At 34.5% G+C, this 25,422-nt stretch overlaps 1 protein-coding gene across 1 annotated transcript; it reads right to left on the bottom strand.

Moving 5' to 3' along the window:
* Positions 1–450: 450 nt before the first annotated feature.
* On the bottom strand, positions 451–24,153 carry LOC140438079 (uncharacterized). Its single transcript, XM_072527795.1, has 2 exons — positions 24,093–24,153; positions 451–3,068 (listed from the first exon to the last, which is right to left on the bottom strand). Exons 1-2 carry the CDS (start codon positions 24,111–24,113, stop codon positions 1,038–1,040), a joined length of 2,052 nt encoding a protein of 683 aa, XP_072383896.1. The 5' UTR covers positions 24,114–24,153; the 3' UTR covers positions 451–1,037.
* Positions 24,154–25,422: the final 1,269 nt, after the last annotated feature.

Below are 25,422 nucleotides of genomic sequence, written 5' to 3' on the forward strand. Positions count from 1 at the left end.
TTGCGCAATGGAATAACTGGAAAATTGTTACGAATATGTTAATGAACTAATTTTGTAATTAGCATTAAGTATTTCTAAATTAAGCTAACAGATAAAGCATCTTTGTTGTTAAGTGAATTATATCAAGAACAGCGTGGATATTTTGTATTTTATTTGCTGGCTGAAATTACACAACTGCAAAAAGATTCGTTTAAAAATGAAACATATAGGAGTTATTGTTCAAAGCTTATATAGTACAAACATTTAGATTTTTAAAAAGCCGCCTACTAAAACACAAGAAGTTTGGAATTTAAAAAACGGATCATAAATACCCAACTTCCATTTAATTTTGTTTGAAACTCTTTGTTTAATTTCGTTTTGTAAAAATCCAAATAAGTTTTATATTAAGAAAGTTATTTTGCTGCTAATGTGTGCCTAAAATTATTAAATAAAAGACTGCTGCAGATAGAATGAGATATTTAATAAATATATTTACAAAGTAGGAAAAATGCAAGGCTACAAAATATAAATAATGTTTTTTTTTCTAATTTAGGATGAATTTATAAAAAATAAAAATTGGAATTTTTAAGAAGCGTGTAAGTCTATATACGTTTTATGAAAACCGGACAAAAAAAGCTGTTAAAACAACTCAAAATAGATCACGAAAGGTAATAAAATATAATTTACAGAATGCATTTCAATACAATTAAAGTACCTACAAGTAAAATTAAAATAAACTACCTAATTTTACTATTTTTAATATCTAATTTTATAAATAAACAAATTGAACGTAAGGTCTTCAAGATGCAATTAACAAATAAGGAACTAAGCAAGCAACTGAATGCAAACAACCTAAACCCGACAGGAATACAATGGAAAGCTTTAGGAATGTCGTGATCTAAGAATCGTATATGATGATAATGAGCTTACAACTTGCAAAATATTTGTTATACTGGCCTTCTACTCGTAGCTGATCTATTATTTTAAATAAAATGTTCAGAATTCTTTTTATAAACACATATAGATTTACCAGCTCCTTTCAGTCAAAAAAATTGAATCTAATTATTTTTATTTAAAAAAATATACCTTTTCTCCCTCTGCTTACTTCCCTTTTCAGTAGATTCCTCCTCTCCTAATATCTCCACGTTCCTAACAGGCGTTCTCTTCACTGGCATTGATTTGGTTACTTCTATATCCTCTTCATCTAATGGAAGAGCTGGATTGATGGCTAGCTGAAGCATCCTCAACAATAGCATCTCTCTAACATCGGAAGGAAGATACTCCTCGTTGTTTTGTTGAGCTGAATCTGCTGGAAGCAACCTTGCTACTCGTCTATTAGGTCTATACGATACAGAATCATATTCTTCGTATATATTGGGCCTTTGTTGTTGAGTTAGAGGTACTAGTTGTTGCTGATCTACGTCTACATAATTGGGTCCCTGTTCGGTGTTCTGGGACACGTATTGTACAGGTCTTGGTTGTCTTTGGACGAAATAAGGAGGAGGTTGCTGGTAAAATTGCCTATATCTCTGCATTTCTGGCTGTATTAACATCTCTGGTGGTTGTCTGGTTAAAGCACTTATCTTTTCTAACCTACTCTGCCTTAAAATTAGTTGCTGTAATAATCTTTGGAAATCTTTGGTGCTAACAGGTGGGTGAATTTTATCGATATCATTGTCTGCTTCGATGTACCTAGCAACTGGAGTTGCGGGTACTGGAACAGGATAAGGTGTTGGTACATGACGTGGTAACTCTCTGATATAACCATTCTCATCTACTTGTACGGGCATTGGTCGTAACGGATAAGGCGGTAATCGCCTCACTACAGCTTGTTGTTGCTCCACTTCTACCGCAGGTCTTCGACTAGCTTGTACGTAATATTGTCTAGGATCTTCATTGGCTTGTCTTACTTGTTCTAAAGGTATAACTCTTCCTTGAAGCTGACTAAGAGGAACTAATATAGCGTTTCTTTGGTTTGGGTGTCTTATAGCTACTAGAGGCTCTTGTACCTCAGGTCTGCTGGCCGGTATTTGAACCACTGGCGTTGGATCTGGTTGCTCGGTTGTTGTTTCTTGTGATGGGTAGCTTGGTGAACTATTCTCAATATCCTGAAGGCTGTTTTTTAAATAGTTAAGAGGAAAAGGAGTTGTTGATCTCGGGACTGGAGTAGTAGGCATCGAAGAAAATAATACAGGTCTTAGAGAGTGCTGAGATCTTGCTGTAGTTGTAAACAATGGTCTTGGGGTTCCAGTAGTCATTGAGCCGCTGTAAACATCTACAGCATCTGCTCCCATGGACTGTTGAAGGGTAAAAATATGTTCGCGGACATCATAGTTGGAATCTAGCCGTTGGGGTAGTTCTCTTCTAAGAATATTGCCTCTTACTTCTGGCTCTTCTTCTTCTGTAACAGGTTTTTCGTCTGGAGAGCTAAACCCTTTGAAGGTTGTTGACGACTGTGTGGATCCGATTGTTACAACTTCTGGTCTGGATATTTGTCCAGATGTTGGTGATGGTTTTCCTTGCAAAAGTACTTTAGGAGCAGCAGATGTGTACGTAACGTATCTTGATAATGGTGGAACATTAGAAACATTAACTACGCTTTTATAGTTGGGTTTTGACGTAGTTGAGCTAACAGTGTTTAGTATTCTTTTAGATGCAGTAACACTGGTAGTAGTTGGTGTTGATTGAGTTGATGTAAATATAAATGTAGCTGGAGATTGTTTCTTGCTCGGAATTTTTTGTACGACAGACGGTGGTGCTTCTTCCGGCGGTTTACTCAGTATCTCCGTTGAGTTAGTAGTACTGTAAGACACTCTTTTAATCTGGCCATCTTGATCTACAAAACCGTAAGTGCCTTTGATGTGACCAAGGACGTCACGACTTTCTATTTTAAATGAGCCATCATCAGCTTCATATCCTATCGTATAGGAGCCATCTTCATTTATCTTCTTGATTCTTTTGATTATTTCTAGCTTCTTTGTTTCTTCTGCACTTAATTCTTCTTTTTCTTTGTCTGTCTTTGGTTCGGGTTCTGCTAGGCACAGCCACAAGGTATCACTTATGAGTATTGAAAGTAGGAGTAGTTTTATCTGCAACAAAAAAATAAAGGTATTTATATTGTAGACAATGGTAAGGAAAATATAAAAATACTGAATTGATGATGAGGATCGTACTACTTCTGTTTGTAAGATACTCGTGTAGGTGATAATTATTGTGAACTCATTAAGAAATATAGTTTTTTCTTTATTTTTAATATAATGTTAAATTAGTCTTGGAAAATAATTTATTCCAGAATAGACACCGCGTTTTATTAATATATGTTAATAATTTAAATCCATAAAACAGCAAGATCTGGTTAGAAGCACTTAATTAAAGTACTTATAACTTATTACATAGCCACAGAAATTTGTAATATTATAATAATTGGGTTTATGCTTTAGTTCTATATCTTCTGGTAATTCTCTATCATATTTGGTAGAACGATTATGTATCTAGGAATACACTATAGCGATAAAAAAGTTGCTTGGTCTTGCCATCAACATAAGGAGTAGATATATAATTTTTTACCAAGCAAAAGTTAAGAGCACCCAACATGTTAAGAAGTCTTTATTCTAGCGAAGAGTTTTTTAAAAGCCTTAATAAATGGAGATAGAAGAAGAATATCATATAGTGAGGTTAGCTTAAGAGTAGGAAATAAAAACCACAGAGAACCTATAGTAATATACAAGACATTTGTCAAGGGAATTAATACTGGTATAATTCAATAGAAACTTATGGACATAATAGCACACAGGCAGTGTGAGTACCTAGCAATGGTTAGAATAGACGATAGAGATCGAAGGCTTGTACAAAATATTTATTGTAAAATAAAAGGTCTATGTTCTGGCAGATGACAACGGTAAAATTTGCGTTCAAATGGAAGCCAGGCAAGGTTATGTGTTTACTAAACATTTTATATTAGTGTAAATGAAGAATAAGACTAACACAATCAATATTATACAAATATACTCTTCTCTAGCCAACAAAGACGATGATAAAATAGAACAATTCTATAACAGCTTGGAAGAAGTAATAAGGAAAACAAATAAAGAACATGTTAACATAGAAATGAGAGATCTTAACGCCAAATTAGGGCAGGGTAAAGTCGACCATGGATCGGTGGCATACCAGCGGAGACTCTAGAAGCAATGGGGAAGATTGGAGTAGATGTAATACCGAATATTATGCAACATGATATGGATCGGAGGTGAATGACCTGATAAGTGGTGCGCATTAACTTTTATCCCTATCCATAAAAAAGGATCACTAACAGGATGCAGCAATTACGTACCTATTGCCCTTATTTCTCATGAAAGCAAAATTGTGCTATATATAATCAATGAACGGCTAAAGTACTTTCTACTTCTAGAGATAGCCGAAGAACAACGCGGAATCGTACCAGGAAAAGGAATGCGAAAGCAGATACTGAATATCAAACAGATAATAGAAAAAGCTAGAAGACACAACATTCAAATACTATTCTGTTTCATAGATTTTACAAAGGCTTTCGATTCAGTAAATCAGGGATACCCTCTGGAGTATATTGGAAAATATTCCATCTAACCACCTAGTTACCCTAATAAGAAATCGGTGTGATAAAAACTCAGCCAAAGTTAAAATACACGGAATATATGGAGATGCGTTTAACACAAAAAAGGAACTAGACAGAGTTGCATACTATCACCATTATTATACAACATATATTCTGAATATATAATGAGAAAAATATTAGACGAATGGAAAGGAGGAATCACTATAGGAGGTAGAAAAATAAGCAACCTACGAGGCGCAGATGACACACTTATACTAGCAACGAATGTAGTGAAAATGGTTACCACCGCTGCACATACACCAAGTGGCAAATTTAGAAGTCGTAGACAGATTTGTATACTTAAGCTCTCTAATAACCAACAATGGCGATTGCTCCTCAGAAATCAAGCGTAGACTAGCATGACTTGAATGGCGTGCCCTCCAATTAAAAAACTGGCAGGACCCTGGGCTACCTGGCCTTTCGGCATACGCCCGTTAGTGAAACCTCTGCCCCTACGAGTCCGACACCAAAGTGAAGGTGCCACGGGGCGCGTACCAAAGACGTCCCGTGGGTCCCCCCGTGGGGGTACCCCGTAGGGTTACCACGACACGTCTAGCACACGCAACCCGCGGGGGCTCCACCTTCCCCGTAGTACCTGTGTTGTGAGTACCTTGCCTACCCGTTACTCCCACACTACGGGCGGGTAGGTTCGGCAGGCGGAGGAATTTCCACCTCACACGTAGACAGGTCGCCGCCGAGGATCTCTCCTCTACCACTCTTTGATCTCCCGGAGGGTACGTGCCGGGGCACCTACACCGCTCCTGACCGCCGTCAGGCGCGGTGTGTCCACACCCCTCCTGACCAAGGTCAGGAGAGGTATTCACGGGCCCAGCTCGTTCAACCTCACCAGGCTCTTTTGGAATGGGAGTAGAGTGGTCCCACGAGTAGTCTCGTCTCGGATACTAGGAATGTAGACCGGTGACCGTGTCGCCGAAGCGACCGTGTGCGTTTCTACCAACCCGACACCTCAAACGACGGCTCTCCACCTCCCTATTCCTACCCATTAGTCGCCTCTTACGACAGGCAGGGCTTTCTGACCCCGTGGGCCGAACCGCAACATCTAAACTGATTAAAATATGAAAAGACTGAGCAATAACAAGGAATACTAAGCTCAGGTTGGTTAATGCCATTATTTTTCCCATTGCTACATACGCAGCTGAAACATGGACTCTTGTTTCAGCTACGTTTTTTTCAGATATTGAAAAAAATCAATAGGAGTAAGATCGAAGCCTTCGAAATTTGGGTCTATAGAAGAACTCTAAACGTGTCCTATTTGGAACATAGAACCAACCTGTCAATTCTGGAAGAGCTTCATATAATATAATATAATTTACTTCGGCCACAGAGCCAGAAGAACGGAAACCATAGAACTATTGATAGTAGAAGAAAAAGTAGAATGCAGAAGACCAAAAGGAAGATCTCCAACATGATGAGCAGACCAAATGAAGACCCTGGTGAGAAAATCTCCACATGAAGCCGTCCATATGGAACAGGATCGCAGCCAATGGAGGCAGCAAGCCAATAATATTTAGAGTGTTACCACGCCCTGACAAGGGCTCAAGAAATGAGGAGGAGGAGGAAAGTTGGTGATAATGGATTAGGTGCTAGGAATGAAAGGCGAGATCGTACTTCAGTTTTGTCAAACTAAAGATTTAGTTATAAAAAATACCCTTTTCAAATTATGCCCAAGGTGACTATAACGTGGACATCGTCTCAACATACAAAAAAAAATAGTAAAAGATCAAAAGGACTATATTATCATGGTGACAAAGAGATACCGAAACACCGTGAAATGTTCTATTACTTACCCTGAAGCTGATATTGATTCCAATCATAATCCGATTCTATGATAGACGCTAGTCGAAAGTAAATGAAAAACCAACCATGACATTATAAGATTTAAACCAGCTTAAAAATAAACAATTACGGCGCACAGTACAAGAAGAAATAAATGATAATCTCAATAGAGTGGAAACTCAAATTTACAACACAGACAATATAAATGAAAAGCTTAATTATATAAATACATCAATAAGAATAACAGGACAGAATCAATAGAGACCAAGTTTACAAAAAAACGCAAGGTTTGGATGACTAAAAAGTGTGTAAAGGTGGAAAACAGTGAAAGGAAGTACCGTACATTTAATATACATACAAAATTTAAGAAAATTACAAGCATCCAAAAGATATATCAAATAGGATTGGTTAAGAATAAGAAAGGAAAGATTATCATAGTTTTAGAAAAAATTGAGAGATAGAATGAACACACAAGCGAATTATTTGAAGCTAGCAGAAACAAACATTTCAAAAACCGGAAAAGCAAATAAAACTAATAGGGATTTCATTGAATTAATAATAAAGCTAATGGATTATAAACCAAGTATATTACTACACATATTCATTACAATATATTATAACACCGAAATTATACCTCAAGAATGGTTTCTATCTGCATTCGTTACATTACCAATATCACTAATGAGCCATCTGAACAAATATTTCTAAGAATCATTCACAATCGAATTTATCAAAAGTTGAAAGTAGACATTAACAAAACACAGATGGGATTCAAAAAAGGGCTAGCTTCTCGAAAAGCTCCCTTCACGTTGGACGTGCTGATACATCATCATCATCATCATCTTGGTGCTACAGCCCTTAGAGGGCCTCGACCTTCTCAAGCTTTCTACGCCATTCTATTCTGTCCCTCGCTTGCATTTTCCAGTTGCCGACTCCGATCTTCTCGGCATCTTGTGTTACTCCGTCCATCCACCTCAGCTTTGGTCTACCCCGTCTTCTCATTCCCACGGGTTGCGCTGTTAGAATCTTTTTTATCATGTTTGACTCAGGGGCCCGGGCTACATGTCCTGCCCACTGCAGGCAGTTTCGCTTAATTATAGTGGTAATATCTTTACCACCAAACGTATGCTTGTAGATATTCTGCAGTTCAAAGTTGTATCTACGCCTCCATATTCCGTTCTCACAGACCGCTCCGAATATCTTGCGTAGCACCTTTCTTTCAAAAATGGATAGAGCGGATTCATCGTTAGCGTCCATGCCTCTGATCCATATGTGAGAACGGGGACTATCAGTGTTCTATACAGCCGTATACGAGTTTTTTGAGACAGACGTTTGTTAGCTAAGTACTTTGATAGACCATGATAACACCGGTTTGCAATTATTATTCGCCTTTTTATTTCCTCAGATGTGTTATTATTGGGGTTAACCGATGTCCCTAGACATATGAACTCTTTGACTGCTTCGAAGTTTTGGTCATTGATGATTAAATTTGTGTCAACATTTTCAGCTCTTGTGTTTGTGTTAGTCGCCATGAATTTGGTTTTATTTTGATTTATCTGTAACCCCATTCATTCTGCTGCTGCTACTAGCTCGGTTAGGCTTTCCGCAGTTCTCGCCCTAGTTCTTGTTATAATGTCCACGTCGTCTGCATATGCTAGAATTTGGACTGATCTATTAAATATTGTTCCCCTGCTATCTAAATTAGCGTCTCGTACAACTTTTCTAAGGCGACATTAAAAAGCTGACACGCCAGCGCATCTCCCTGCCTTAACCCCCTATGTATTTGAAATGGGGTTGACGAGTCGTTTTGAATTTTTACTGCTGATAACATCTTCGCCATTGTCACTTTTATCAAACATATGAGTTTTTTTGGAATTTCTAACTCATTCATAGCGTTGTAATGACTTGGTCTTAAGACACTGTCATATGCCGCTTTAAAATCGACAAAAATATGATACGTATCTATGTTAAACTCTTGCGCTTTTTCGAGGATCTGTCGTAGTGTAAAGATCTGGTTAATGGTTGAACGTCCACGCCTGAATCCTGCCTGATATTCTCCTAGAAACATTTCAGTATAAGGCTTTAATCTCTCGTGCAAAATATTTGACAATATCTTGTATGCTGTATTTAGGAGAGTTATTCCGCGGTAATTATTGCATCTGACGTGCTGATACAGCATGTCAAAAGATGTCTGAATATAAATTAGTATGATGTAAATAGGGTGTAGGATGAGGATGTACAAGATGTCTAGATATAAATTAAAAAACACATGCGTGTTTTATAGATTTTGGAAAACCATTTGATAGGGTAAGCCATAATAATCCGAGAGACGAGAAGAATCTGAGAGAGACTGAATTTATATTGGAATATATAGGCTAATATTAAAATAGAAAACGAAACATCTCCAGAAATAGAAATACGCATAGGAGGACGAGAGGGTTGTGTCTTGTCACCATTTCTATTTAATGTCTATAGTGAAAGCATCTGCCAGGAAGCTCTTTTAAAAGTAAACGAAGGAATTGTAATCAACGGAGGGGTTGTATATAATATTCGATATGCAGATGATACTGTTCTAGTCACAAGAATAGCAGAAGATTTACAACTGCTTACAAATATAAACATCGCTTGTAATAATTAGGTACGGCATAAAAATTAATGACCAGAAAACCAAGTATATGATCTTCAGTAAGAACATGATACAACCAACGCAAATTAGTATTAATGGCAGTCAAATTGAGAAAGTATCGAACTACAAGTACTTGGGAACTTTACTAAATGAAACTACAGACCAAAACAGGTGAACTAAAGACGTATCGAAATTGCCAGAGCCACTTTCATTAAGACAAAAAAATTGTTTTTCAATAGGGACACAATGTTGTGAGGCTATGTGCTTAACACGCTATTATACGGAGTAGAGACCTGGACTCAAAAAGAACAATATAAAAAATATTGAAAGCTTAGAGATGTGGTACTACCGTTGAATACTAGTATTTGACAATACAAGTTGTTGTATTGATAGATTCACAAACGTGAAATTGCTACATCATATAAGAAAATAGAAGGAGGTTATGATAACTGTAAAGCAAAAAAAAACTCGAATGTTTGGGCCACCTAATGCGAAACAAAAATACTTATTACTTCAACATATAATGCAGGGAAAAATAGAAAAAAAGAATCCAGGCCGTAGAATAATGTCATGGTTGCGAAATTTGAGAAGTGGTTTGGCTGAACCAGCAATGAACTCTTTAGATTAGCTGTAAATAAGATCAGGATGGCACAAGAAAAAGAAAAGGACAGAGTTCTAATTGGAGAAGAAACAATAAACATTAGATATGCGGATGATATAGCGATCACAGCTAAGATTATCGAAGATCTATAATTTCTAATAAATCTAGTCACTCGAAAATGCTTTACTATTGTACTGGGTATAGACACGTCAAAGATAAAACTACTTATGGTTATTGCAAAAGACCTTGGCCCTTTTTGTAACATATTGTCCACAATGATATACCTGTGTAATGTCCTATAACAAAAGTTAAACATTTTAAATACTTATAATGCTGAATAAACGACACCCTAAATCCTTATGAAGAAATTAAAACTCGTATATAAATGACAGAAGGAGTATTGTAAAAATTACAGCTATTCTTTGCAATTATGAACTAAACGTTAAGATTCCAAGAGATTATGTAATATTAAGTATGTACTTAATATTATATATCCATTCCTGTCTCAATTTTCGCTTCTCCCTCTCTGCAGTAGGCTGTTCCATGATATTCTTTGGAGTAGTCTCATCTGCCGTTTCTAGCAGTCATTTTGTTTTGGATATATCGGTCTCGTCTCCGCCGTGTATGTATTATATGGATCCACAAGGAATGAATTTCCTATGTTTGGCTGTATATCCTAAACCACAAAAATTACATATCCTGTAGGTACGTGATTTTAAACTATCATTTTCTCCAGAAGTGGATTAATAGGTACGTATTAATTGAGTGGTCCCCAAGATCACCTGATCTCACACTATTTGTTATGAGTTATCTTATGATATTTATAAAACTAAATAATCAAACTTCTTCTTCCTTCTTTTTTAAACGCTCCTAAGGCCTATTTCTTTTCAATACTAACCTCCTTCATTGTTCAAATTATCACATCATCTCTTCCTTGGTCTTCCAAAACTTTTTTAACCACTTGGTGATTTGTCTCGTGTTGTTCATACTATTCTATTTTCTGCAATTTTGCTAATGTGTTAGTTCCATTCCTGTCTCCATTTTGTTATCCATACATTTATGTCTTTTACTTTACATACCCTTCATATGTTTTCGCTTCTCCCTCTCCGCAGTAGGCTGTTCCATGATTTTCTTTGGAGTATTCTCATCTGCCATTTCTAGCAGTCGTTTTGTTTTGGATATGTCGGTCTCGTCTCCACCGTGTATGTCATTATTCCATTGTTATAGATACTTGCTTTTGTGTCTTGTCTTAGGTACTTGTTCTTCCAGTTAAGTGTCGCAGTTCTTCAGTTCTTTATCAATATCTCCATAACTAGTTATCTTTTTCTTCATCTTTATAAGCAATTCTGCTTTTTCATTGGCAGATTAATACCTTTATGAAAGGTAGTCTCTCCATCTTTTGGGCGGTCGTCCGATACTTCTTCTGCCGATTGGTGACATTTTCTTCTAATGAAATCACTACTCTTTCTCAGCGAATTTCCTGTAATTCTTCTCAGTACTCTCATCTGTGAAGTTTCCAGTAGCCTTTGTGTTGTGGCTGTGTCGGGTCTTGTTTCTACAGCATATTTCTTTATTTTGGCACTGGCTTTATAAATTCTTGACTTCATTTCAGTGTGTTTGTTCCGCTATATAGTGTTATTAAGGCATCCTGCCAGTCTATTTGCTTTTTGGACTTGATCTCTTACTTTTTTGTCCAGGTCTCCATAGCTGAACAGTCTAATTCCAAGGTATTTTATTTCCATTACGTGTTCAATACTGATGCCATCAATTTCTATTTTATATCTGGTTGGTTCTTTGCTGATTACTATTGTTTTAGTTTTCTGAGATAAGCTTGTCATATTAAATTTTTTGCTCTTATGTTAAATCTGTGGACCAGTCTTTGCACACTATTTTCATCTTAGGCTATCAATATTGCATCGTCTGCGTAACAGATTATTTTTATCTCTTTGTTTCTCATTCTATATCCTGTTTATATATTTTGATGCTTTTGATGCTTTATTATATGATTAAATTGAAGAGCATAGGGCTCAATAATTTCCAACTAGTCTCAACTAGTTATTATATATATATATATATATATATATATATATATATATATATATATATATATATATATATATATATATGTATATAAATATATATATATATAAATATATATATATATATATATATATATATATATATATATATATATATATATAAATATATAGAAATGTAGCCATAAGCTCCCTTACTATTAAGAATCAGCAGATTCCGATATCCGACGTTATAAATAGGAAGAAATCAATATTTTTATTATTATTGTAATTATTATGTTTCAATAGTCAACTTTAAATCATTAAATGTAGTAGTTTGTAGAATTTCTCAAAAATTGTAACTTATTTTCGAAATAAAGATTTTTTTTTGGGAATATCGACGTTGAAGAAACATTTCTGGCGCTGCGAACCACAGGATATTTCATACAGAAACATAGTCGTTTCCTGGTCTACATTAGTTTAATGAAATCCTGAAGAACCTGGTAAAAGAGAAAAATGTATTGGAAATCAAACACGATCATCCTTGCGTAAGTTTTTCCTTTCTTTACCATTGTTTATGAGCATTTATTATTTTAATTGAATTCTTAAACATTTACATTGAATTTATTATTTATTGTTTATTGAATTTATATTATTTATAACATTTTACTTCAACGAATTTTTATATATACTTGCATTTATATTTTTTGCATATATTTTATGAGTACATTGAATGATATTTCCCAAAATAGTATCGAAAATTTAAGTTTACTATTCTACAATTTAAATCTAAAAATAAAAAGAAATCTACAAACCTCTAAATCTAAGCCTGCATCTAAATTACGTTCCAAAATGCCGATGACCAATAGCGATATTGCTAGCCTTTGCTCAACTCTGCCCGAATTCTCTTCTGGAGACAACCTCTCCACCTTTATCAAAGCAGTAGATAATTTAATAGTTTTCTTAGGCACCCAAGATTTAAATCCGTCCCAAGAATTTATCTTAAATTCCCATATCGTATCTCGAATTAAAGGAGAACCTAGAAATTTCTTAAACTATTCTAATAAAACCAATTGGACAGAAATTCGTCCAGCGTTATTAACTAAATACGGAGACAGACGTTCCGAAGACATATTAGTAACACAACTATCCACCACAGTCCAAAAACATAGTGAATCCTACGACAATTATCATCAGAGAATAACTACAAATCTGAACGATTTACTCCAACACATCACCCTAAACGATAATCCCGCGACAGTCACTTTTAAAACTCCATACTTCAAAAACATTGCCCTCAAAACTTTCTGTACCGGAATCAACGAGCCTTATTGCGAATACTTATCGCATTTTGAATTAAATTCCCTAGAAGAAGCCCTTCAAAAGTGTATTGCCTACGATAACCACAAAAATCAACAACAATACATGAACTTCCTTAAGAGCCAACAAAACAAAAAGGCCCCACTCAAAAATAAACATTATCAATCTTCGAATAATCAAAGATCCACAAACTTCCAACCCACACACTCAAACTTCCAACCCACATACTCAAACTTCCAACCCACGCATTCGAACTATGTGAGACCTTCAACTCACAACACAGAGCCCAATTTTAACTTCACTCCACAACAGAACTATAATTTCCCTCAGAGACAAAATTTCAGTTCTCACGAACAAAATCAATCCTTTCAACGAAACAATGTTCCGAAAAACAACCAACAAAGATTAAATAAATATAAAGCTCCTCGACCCCAACCAAATTTTGCTACTCCAATGAGCGGTGTTCAAACTACCACAACCAGAAACCATCAGCCCATGACAATTACAACTAATAGAAGCCACAATTTTCACATAGATTCAAATGATACCCAATATTTCGAAAATGATTTCGAAAATTACGAATCCGAACAAGAGCCCGATTTGCATGATGAAAATCATCAGGATTTTCAAGCCATCCCGTTAAACGATCATCCACCCCCTGTATAAACCTATATAATATCGAAAGTTCCCCTGGGTTACCCTGTTTCATTACACCCAAAACACATCTACGCGTTTTAATCGATACCGGCGGTTCCCATTCAATTTTAAATCCGCGAGCTCTCAAACTATTTGATAAAAATCATATTTATCGAAAACCTTTTTCGCTAACGTCAATGAAAATTACTTCCAAGCACGACTTAAATATTAAGACGCCACTATTCCTAGAATATGGAATTCCACAAACATTCGACGTAAAAATTGCCGACTTTAGTCAATTCTTTGATATCCTCCTTGGAACTTACGATCTGAAAAGATTCCACGCCACAATTAGCTACGCAACTCATACTTTAACCTTTGAGAATCCTCACGTTAGCATTCCATTTGAAACTTTATACCAAAAAATTCCAGTAAGCGTTCATAATGGCGAAGTTTTATTGCGCGAAAGACACTTTCAAGGTATCAAAATTCCCCATTCTATTCACGTTGCAAAAAACGGCTTTCTAGACACTTTCGACTTACCTATGCCTATGAAATTTAATAAGAGAATTGAAGTTGAGAACTTTTGTAATTATAATATAGCAAAAATTCCAACGACGCATTTTAATGAAAACAAAATCCGTACTTCGCACTTAAATAACGAAGAAAAATATAAAATTATAAGTCTTTGCAAAAAATTTAAAGACGTATTTTACGACGAAAACAAAAATTTAACTTTCACATCAGCTGTTAGACACGAAATTAAAACTAAGGATGAAAATCCAATTTATGTAAAGGGATTTCGGCATCCCAAAGCAATGCAGGAAGAAATAAAAAAACAGATAAATAATTTATTAGATAATAAGATAATTCGACCGTCAATTTCACCGTACTCAGCTCCAGTTTGGATAGTACCAAAAAAAGCTGATGCCTCAGGTCAGAAAAAATTTAGATTAGAAATTGATTACAGGAAGCTTAATGATCATACTGAAAGTGATCGCTACCCACTTCCTCAGATAGACGAGATACTGGATAACTTAGGAAAAGCCAGTTATTTCACAACATTAGATTTAGCTCAAGGTTACCATCAGATTGAAGTTCATCCGGATTCTATTCGGAAAACAGCCTTTTCAGTTCCGCATGGTCACTTTGAATTTTTACGTATGCCCTTTGGTTTAAAGAATAGCCCAGCAACATTCGAAAGGTTAATGGACAATATTCTTAGGCCCTTTATTCATAAGTTTTGCTTCGTCTACATGGACGATGTCATTATTTTTTCCAAGTCACTGCAAGAACACTTAGTTCATATTGCGACTATTTTTGACACTTTCAGAAAAAATAATTTAAAAATTCAGTTAGACAAATCTGAGTTTCTCACGAAAGAAGTTTCTTTCTTAGGTCACGTAGTGACAACCGAAGGAATCAAACCTAACCCAGCAAAAATCGAAGCTATACAAAAATATCCTCTACCAAAAACAGTAAAAGAAATTAAATCATTTCTTGGTTTAATCGGTTACTACCGAAGATTCATACCCAACTTTGCAAAAATAACGTCCCCATTTTCGAGATGTACTCGAAAAGGAGCAACTATCGACCCCACAAATCCAAATTATTTAGAATGTTTTGCAAAATGCAAACAATTGTTAACTAATTCTCCAGTCTTACAATATCCAGACTTCGAAAAGCCTTTTGTACTGACTACAGACGCCTCTAATATAGCTATAGGATCAGTATTATCTCAAAATAATCACCCTATTGCCTACTATTCTCGAACTCTAAATTCCGCAGAACAAAACTACTCCACTATTGAAAAAGAACTTTTAGCCATACTAGATTCTTGTAAACACTTCCGTATGTATTTATACAACCAAAAATTCACTGTAGAAACAGATCACAATCCTCTCGTATGGATCTACAAAATTAAAGACCCCACTTCTAGATTAGCCCGATGGAGACTTAAACTAGGAGAATATGATTTTGAAGTTAAATATAAAAAAGGCAAAGAGAATCAAGTTGCTGATGCTCTTAGCCGAGTCCAAATAAATGCCCTAAGCTCGAGTTCAGAATGTGCTGAACCCCCGAATTCAGAATGTGCTGAACCACCCGACAATTTCGACATAGACGATTTCCTTGCCGATTTTGACAACTTACAAAACAGTACTAACACACAACATACATCAGTTGAGAACCCTATCACTGGAATAGAGATTTCACCTGAACCAATTAATTTATCCTCAAACCAAATTATTTTTAAACCAGAGTCAAATAATTTTGAAATTAAATACAAAAGAATTTTTAACAAACACCGTTACACTGTCACTTTGACAAATAATTGGAAAACAGAAATAGCAAATACCTTCCAAAATATCCTTAGACCAAATCAAAAATTTGCAATAACAATCCCTCACGAATTTAGACCTTTTATCTGTAACTATTTTAAAGAAAAAATAAATTCCACAGTCAAAGCAATATTTTGCAATATACTACTTCAGGACATAGAAGAAGAAAACCAACAAATAGAATGCATAAAGAAATATCACGTAGAAAATCACAACGGAATAATTGAAACCTACAAACATTTAAAACAAAAATTTTATTGGCCCTCAATGCAGACAACTATTTCTAATTTTATCAATAAATGCGAAATTTGCCTAAAAAATAAATACGAGCGACGTCCTTATAAACTTCCCCAATTAGGACCGTTGTTAGGTCAAAAACCTTTTGATATATTACATATCGATCTATTCCACTGCAATAAAAACCTGTATCTCACAATAATAGATTATTTTTCCAAATACGGTCAATGCTATAAGCTCACCGACAAAACTTCCATTTCCATACTAAATAAATTAAGACACTACTTTTCGCATCACAATTATCCAAAAAAGATTGTATGCGACAGCGGCACCGAATTTAATTCCGCAGTCATTAAAGAATTCCTAAATATCCACAAAATCGAAATACATTTTACAACAGTAAACAATTCTTCCTCAAACTCTCCTGTAGAGCGCTTTCATTCAACTCTTATTGAAAAACTTAGGACCTTACAAGCCCAAAATCTAAATGATTCGTTAGATGACATTCTAACACACGCCATTCTTATTTACAACCAATCAATCCACAGTTCCACAGATTATTCCCCGTTCTCAATTCTGTACGGACCCTATGCAGAAGAAATACATTTCGACTTTGATCTTCCGATATACGAAACATATAATCAAAGACATAAAGAAGAACTCCAACCCTTTATTGCAGAACTATATAATAAACAAAAACAAAAAAGACAACAACTTTTAGATAGACAAAACGAAAATGCCGAAGATATTCCGGAAATAGACCTTACAAAATCCCTATATGTTTCTAAGAAAAAACATAAGTCCAAATTACAAGCCCCTTTCTCCACTATTCATCCAGAAACGCAAGACAAAACAAAAATAATCGGTAAAACAGATAAACAAAATTTAACAAGCACTCACCTTAAATATGTAAAACGGATACGAAAACATGTAGATAAACCTACTCAAGACCCAAATTTTTCACAGGACAATCCTCGCCCTGGTCCATCCACTCAATATTCAGGAGATTCCGAATAATGGTTACTATGCTGAAGAGATAGGCAAATCAAGAGAAATCTCCCACTATCACAGACATTTTCTTCACATTCCACTAGACAAATTATCCGACAGTATTGACGCTAGTCCGACAAGCTATTTCAAAGATCACTTCAAAAATGCACCTCTCTCGCTACTGTACTCCCAATACACCCACATACAAGAACAAACAAAAGACGATCTACACAAGATTACGCGAAAACAGAAACGCGGACTTTTTAATTTTCTAGGTACAGCCATCAAATACGTGACTGGAAATCCAGACGACTCTGACTTAGACTTGTTAAAATCACACATAATCTCTTTAGAAAATAAACAAAACGAAATCATAAAAAAATTTAATAACCAAATATCTTATGGAAACTCTTTTAACACGAGATTCGATAAACTTTTAGAAAAACTAAATTCTGATAATTCAATTCTCATATCTGCACTCAACAAATTATCAGCTGATTTTGACAGCTATATCATTCTACACAACGAGATAATAAATCTCCAAAATATAAACGAATTTCTAATGAAACTTATAAGAACCATTACTTTATCTGAACTTAATATCTCTAATATAGAATTATTCACTTTAAAGGAAATAATAGACCTTAAAGAGAACCTTCTCAAAATTTATCCCAGAAATTCAATTCCCAATAGTAATGAACATCCTTATGAACTTATAGAGTCAACAAAAACTTTAGTTTGTGTAACTTCAAATACAATGCTCATAATAATTAAAATCCCTATACTCCATGAAATTCCTTATACTACCTATAAAATCTATCCCATTCCAAACAAAGATCATGTTATGATTCTGCCACCTGCAAGCTACTATACAAATAATAAATGGTTCAACACTTGTATAGGACAAGGCGATAACATAGTTTGTTCCAACTATGTACAATCCAAATGTAACATACCCAATGTAGATAATTGCACAAAAACATTAATCACAGAGAACTTTTTCCAAGAAACCAGCAAAGTCATATTGCTAGGAATAGTTCACCCAATGAGAATCCAACAGATAGAAATTAATTCAACCAGCCTCTTGACGACAGATGTACCAATAATGATTGAAGGTATCCAATTTAATAAAAAGACGTCTCAAGATATTTCCATTCCAAAAATTGTTCCAATAAAATTAATACCAAACCATGAGATGAAAATTAAAAAATTAACAATCCCAGAGACACATGGCCAAATTCAACCAATAGATACCATAGAAGTACTACCCCGATTATCCATAGGACTGAGCACCACTTCTGTTATAATATTTTTAACTATTTTAGCTTTCCTAATAATCTTCCTAATTAGGAAAAGAAAACGAATTTCCAAAATCCTATTTGGAGAAAAATTGCATCCTGCCCAGATCCAGATACTAGACGAGCTGATAGCCGAAGTAACCAAAACTTCGAGGACGAAGTCCCAACCAATGGAGGGAGGAGAAATGTAGCCATAAGCTCCCTTACTATTAAGAATCAGCAGATTCCGATATCCGACGTTATAAATAGGAAGAAATCAATATTTTTATTATTATTGTAATTATTATGTTTCAATAGTCAACTTTAAATCATTAAATGTAGTAGTTTGTAGAATTTCTCAAAAATTGTAACTTATTTTCGAAATAAAGATTTTTTTGGGAATATCGACGTTGGAGAAACATTTCTATATATATATATATATATATATATATATATATATATATATATATATATATATATATATATATATATATATATATTCCCAGATATACCAGTAGTTGGTATTTCGATATTGTTATAAATTTGGTTTTTTTTTTCTGCTGAAATTATCATGTTGTAATTTTTGCTGGTTGTATTGAGAATGTGCGTTAATCTTTGGAGATCATCTTCAGTCTCGACGACTATTGCAGCGTTGTCTGCATACCATATCATTTGGATTTCTCTGTTCCCCATTCTGTAAACATGACCTTAACGTACTGCTGCCTGACTCTACTTTGTGCTGATATAGGCTGTGTTAGTTTTCATTTATCTTTGCCTGCATTCGATTATATGTGTAGATATTTTTGATGGCTTGTATAATATTGATTGATATATCCATTTTATATAATACATCTCTGACTTGGATTTGAATCATAAAATTAATAAAACCAAACATATTTCTTTAGATGCTCTTTTACACTGAATCGTGCATGTGGCTAAATAACTACTGAAATGCTACAAAATGTTCGGGAAAAAGATTTTATTACAATGTGAAAGTAAAATGTCCACACTTTGATCAGTTAATTAAATAAAGCTTGTTTGCCATCCTTTTTTTTTCAATTTCTTTAACCGCAACTTCCAATAGCAACTTTAAGGTTTGAAATTGACGAATCTCAAAACTTTATTAAAATAAAGTCATTTTAGGCAGACTAGGATTCGTTTATCTGCGAAAGGCAGATATTTTCAAAAAGTGATATTTTAATTTGTTAACTACAACAGGTCCTATATTAATATATAAAAAGCTAATAGCAGATAGTATATTGGTTTTGTGTAGGTAATTAAGATTTTATGTTAAATATGAATGACTCACACTGTATAAGTAAAAGTTCTTATATTACAGCGACACTTATTCATTCATTTCTTCTCTAATTAAAACTTGGGTTCACAAAGCAACAATTACCCGACATGTCAACTTGCTACGTACCCACTAAATTACACAAAAATATATATATCTAACCATCACATGTGACCACAATAATTGTCTAATTCACTTCCTTCTACTTCACAATGAATTTCTCCAATTATTTCCTCAATTACAGCGATTTGTCAGGAGACACTCTCGTTAAACAGTATATAAGAGTCATAGCAGTCTCATTGTTTTCATAAATAATATATACTGAGAAAGTTTTTGCTGTTTTTAACCTAAATTCTGCTTTTTGTGACTGTTAGCGAGGTTTCATAGGTGTAGAGTTTTTGTTAAAAATACTAATGAGACAGGTCATTGATGAATGAACATGTTACAAATAATGGTCTTTTTTAGAAGATGAAGTGGACCAAATTTTAAAGTAATTTACTGTTTCTTTAAGTATATATGAACTAAAATTGCGTAATAGATCCCTGCACCTAGAACTACACCAAAAACGAACGAACGAATAAAAACACATTAACCCTCAACTGACGTCGTAGTTTATTCTGCCGTTAACTGCGTCCTGGGGTCTACCACACCCCATTTTTATTGAGTTTTTTATGAAATTAATAAAGACATAATTCATTATTTCGTTATAATTTGTAATCATTTAAGCTGGAATAAAACCGTGTAAGCCCTTTTTCTATTTAAAAATAAAAATTTATGGGAACATCCCAGTAGTTGGCTGTATACCATCGTTTAAAAAAACATACAGAAGTTAAAACACTTCACCATTGTATTTAGGTATATAAAATAAACATGTAGTTAAAACTTTTTAAAACTTTTACAAGTGTCGTCAAGTAGCAATATAACGTTTTCGATCTAATCAGATCATCTTCAGTGCCTTATATACTTGAAGCTAACAATGGAATTAGATTTCTATGACATCCATATTTGGGTTACATCTTTCCAAACTTAAATAATGTGTTGACTCTAGGTCGATGACAATAAATAAATTTAATACTTGAGGAACTACTGTCTCTCTGCTCGGTTTTTAACACGTGGTTCTTGTCAGTTAAGACGACACAGACCAACTGGGTTTATCAGATTCTATGTCCTCACATTCAGTATGGTGCATTGATGATATTAACACAACTGCCTTCCCTTTTTCTTTGAACATAGGAAATTATAGTGTAGTCATTTGTAAAACCATAAATGGAAGATTCTTCAGCTCTGTTCCGACTTGGAAGGAACTGCATAGGTATTTCCTTTTTGTTTCGCTTGAGCGTGCCAACATAGGTCAGTCCTCGTTTTTTTAATGCATCCATGAATTTTATGGATGAAAACCAATTGTCTGCTGTGACGTTTCGGTGTGAATTTGCAATTGGATGACACAGTCTCAACACCGCTTGTGTTGGTTTTATGAAACATCTCTCCTCATTTGTTAGAGAAAAACCATCACTATCCTTACCACAGTAAATATAGCCATTATAGAAATAGAGGGTACTTGCGTCTGTTAAAGCCGTAATTTTCAGTCCATATTTCCCAGGTTTATTAGGTATGTACATATATGCAGAACTTACATCTACCGCGAAATCCTATCAGCATTTCGTTCATACACAATTCTCCTATAGAATAACAGTCTTGGGAAATATTTACAAAACTCTCACATAACCAAGACACTGCTGCAGTTCGATCATAGTTTTACGTTCTTCTCGATCATCTGCATTATAAAACCTAAAAAAAGCAATAAAATATTTACACTAACTATTCAGTCAGCAAACCTTAGACATGCGAGCAACACATATACTCTTTTCAAAGACATAATGGATCTGAATACGTCTCCTCCCGTTCTATCCGTTGCAAATATTTCTTGCAAGTATTCATCATTTGACTTGAAAACTGCAGATTAATACAAGATAGCGCTTGCTATCGAGAGCAATACTGAATTAACTGAATCACAGTTGATGTGCGTATCGGAGTGGCTTACGAGTGCACCAACTTAAAGGTAGAATGCGCGGCCAGGCATAAATGCTAAATTTGCAAGTTTTACATGGATTTAAAAAGTACTGGGGGTCCGCCTGATCCCACAACGCCAGTTGAGGGTTAATGAGGAAATATCTTACAAGTAAATGAAATTACACAAGAGACTTACTTTGAAAACTTCCTGATAACACACCACATATTCAGAACCTGCCTAATAATGAAAATGGCGAACTTGAAATAACAATCACTAGTAAAAGTTCATTTTTTGCTAGGCAACAATGGATACTTATATTCAAAAGAATAGAAAATCAAAACCAAGGCTTCAAGTGTAAAATGGACACATTGTGTCATACATAGAGAGACCGTAGCAGCAAAGAACGTTACACCTGAATTAAATATTGTGATGGATAGTATTATTAAAGTGGTGAACTACATTAAAACACGATCCGTGAAATCAAGACTTTTCCATAACATTTATGAAGAAATGAGGGCCGAGGACACCTCTTTAATTTATTATTGCATCTCTCGTTGGCTGTCCAAACGCAACGTACTCGCACGTGTATACGAATTAAGAAACGAATTTTACATTTATCTACATACAGAATCACATGATGATGCACAAAACTTTATTAATTCAGAGATTATAATAAAATTAGCATACCTCTGTGACATATTTAAGAAATTTAATGATCTTAATAAGCCTTTGCAGAGAAACGATACTCATATCCTGCAATTGGCAGATAAAATTACTGGATTTCAGAAGAAGTTGCTCTTATGGAAGAGAAAATTAGAAGATCAAGAAATTAACTGTTTCCTTGCTTTACAAGATATTCTACAAGAAAAATCGATAGAATCGTTGATCTCTTTTAAAAAAATATGTTTACGCACATGTTATCATCGAGCGAACACTTTGAGAAATAGTTTCCCGAAGATATGGAGCAATATCACTGGGTCAGAAACCCTTTCCTGACATCCACGCCATCGACACTTTCAACAGAGGAAGAAGAACAACTGACAGAAGTGTTCTGCTATGTTTTGGATTTTCTTCAGATAATTTTAATATCGTATTAGCTAAACCATACATTGACAGCATTCTTGAGAAATGTTTCGAACTTTTAAAATCTCAACCAAGCGACATTCCACACATTTTTGAGCCCGATCCTCAAAATAATTCTGCCTACCAGGCGAAAATTCCAATAAACATTAAAAAAATTAAAGACATTAAGAAGCTTCTACTATATTCTACATTCAAGATAACCACAAGGCATTCTACCATATTATCTGGGAATGGCCTACTTCCAGTGCCGAAGAAACGGAACAAGCAGGAAGTTAACTACTCTCATTTATTTTGTTTTTTTTTTCTCTTAATTTAGTGTAATAAGTTTAATGTTTGTAACAAACAATACTATTTATATTATAATGACTATTTTTACTTTTAATACTAGCTCATTTTGAAAACGGGACATCTCTTTTTTTTAAAATCTTTTAAAATTAAAGGTCTTTTAAATTAAAAAACGTATTTTTAAAATATTTATCAAAATAACACTTTATATAAAACACTTATTTTCCTAAAAGTGTTAAAGATAAGCAGTTTTGTACCTCTCCTGTAAAATAAAAAAAAAAGTGTAAGTGACCCCTTTTAAAAATGACTGATTCAAACATAGGTTGATTTCCGAAAGCTCTGTGTGAGTGCGAGCACCTAATGGATGAATGAATTCATAGTTATTTTTTAAAAACATATGTACAAACATAAAGCTTTAACAATACAGAAACTGGAAAATAATAACTCCAACGTTATTAGTTACTAAAAATAACACTTTTTATTACCCATATTGAAGATTAAACATTATGTAATATCAATGACAAAAAGCTCTAACTATTTTATACCATATCAATGCTTTTTAAATTAAAAGCTGTTATTGACAATTTTCCAGTTAATTATAAATGAAAACACTCAAAAATCATCATCAATAACTTCCCAACAACTCCCCTTTAATACTGTTTTTAATTGAGAAAAAAATCGGTACTTCTTTTTCCCCACTTAGGGTTTTTCCTTTTGATCACACATTAAATTTGATCTCAAAAATCGATCAATACCTTTTCAAAATTTGTCATAAAGACTATTTTTTTTAACCGAGAAAATCATTGTTCGCTCACGTCATGACACGAACACATTGTGTTCTCCATGTAAAGCACATGTAATATTCTAAAACTTTTTTCAACAAACAACCACTGCACATTTTTATTATTTTTAAATCCTCTGGTATATAATATATCTTGGCGCCACTACTATAGTAGTCAAGCATGGACTCACCTGCAGCGGTACTGCCATCATGGCAGCGTAGTGGTTCCTCTCACTTTCACCACAAACACTGAATACCGCTGTTCTTCGCTTTGCTTTATAACTTTTTCTACTATAATTTGCGTCCTGGTGTTTGTTTTGTAGATATTAGGGGGATACGTCCTTGAAAATTTAGCATATTGCACATGGTTTGAACTCCCAGAGACTTAGGAGTACAAAGAGGCTATTATAATTAGGATAAAGTAGTTTATGTTGGTACACGATGTTGATAAATGTAGTAAATACAATTTACCGTTTCAGCCGTTTGTTTAACTTTTTTTAAAGTACGTAAGCTTTTATAATTGATTGATTTTAAGGCATTTTTAGATTATTTCACGCGTTTTGTTTGTTTTTTTTTAATTCAGCTTTTTGTTATTTACTGATCAGGTTTTAAATTGCTCAAATGTCTATAACTTTTTGCATTTTTGTTTTAACGAAAGTTAAACAAACCATTTGGAAGGGATCATGATAACTAGGAGTAAAATATCTACGACTAATATATACTATGAATATTCTTCATCATCAACCTGTATGTGTCCACTGCTGGACATAGATCTTCCTCAGCTTTTTCCATCGGTCTCTGTTTTGTGCGGCTTGCATCCAGTTACTGCTAACATGCTTCAGGTCGTCAATTCATCTGGTTAGTTGGCGTCCTCTGCTTTGTAGTGCTTCTTGGATTGGTCACCACTCGACAATACGTTTTATCCATCTGTTGTCTGATAATCTGGCGACGTGTCCTGTCCAATTCCATTTTAGGGACGCTATTTTTTCGATAGCGTCTGTTGTTTTTGTTCTACGTCGTATTTCTTTTGAGTCTACACGAGTTTCTTTTGGGTTTACTTATTTCTTTATTGTACTATATCTTTTCTTTATGAAAACCCCCTTTATGGTTAGATTTGGCACTATTTAATAACTTTATTATTTTTGCCCTAAGCTTTATTAAGTTTTCATTTCAAGAAATGTGTATTGTTCATTTATTTTCTTGATGTCGCTGGATAGCTTTCGTAGTAAGCCGTTGTCATAGTTTTACTTACCATTTCCATCACCACTTCGAGACTCTCTACATCTCTAGTGGTACCTATCCTTCCATTAAGAGACCTTTGGAGTGTGGCTTCGTAGCTTTTTCCGTCAGTTACTCTCGCATTCGTGAACCAAAGATACCACCAAAGTATGATTTGCTAGATGAAATGGATTTGCCTATGATAACCCTGTGCTTAAGACGAATTGTAATAAAGGCTCACCTATATTGTTAATCTTTGTGCTTCCTACACAGCTTAATTAATACACACAACGTTGTATTAGT

Source organism: Diabrotica undecimpunctata, chromosome 1, assembly GCF_040954645.1.
Source record: "Diabrotica undecimpunctata isolate CICGRU chromosome 1, icDiaUnde3, whole genome shotgun sequence".
Taxonomy (NCBI): Eukaryota; Metazoa; Arthropoda; class Insecta; order Coleoptera; family Chrysomelidae; genus Diabrotica; species Diabrotica undecimpunctata.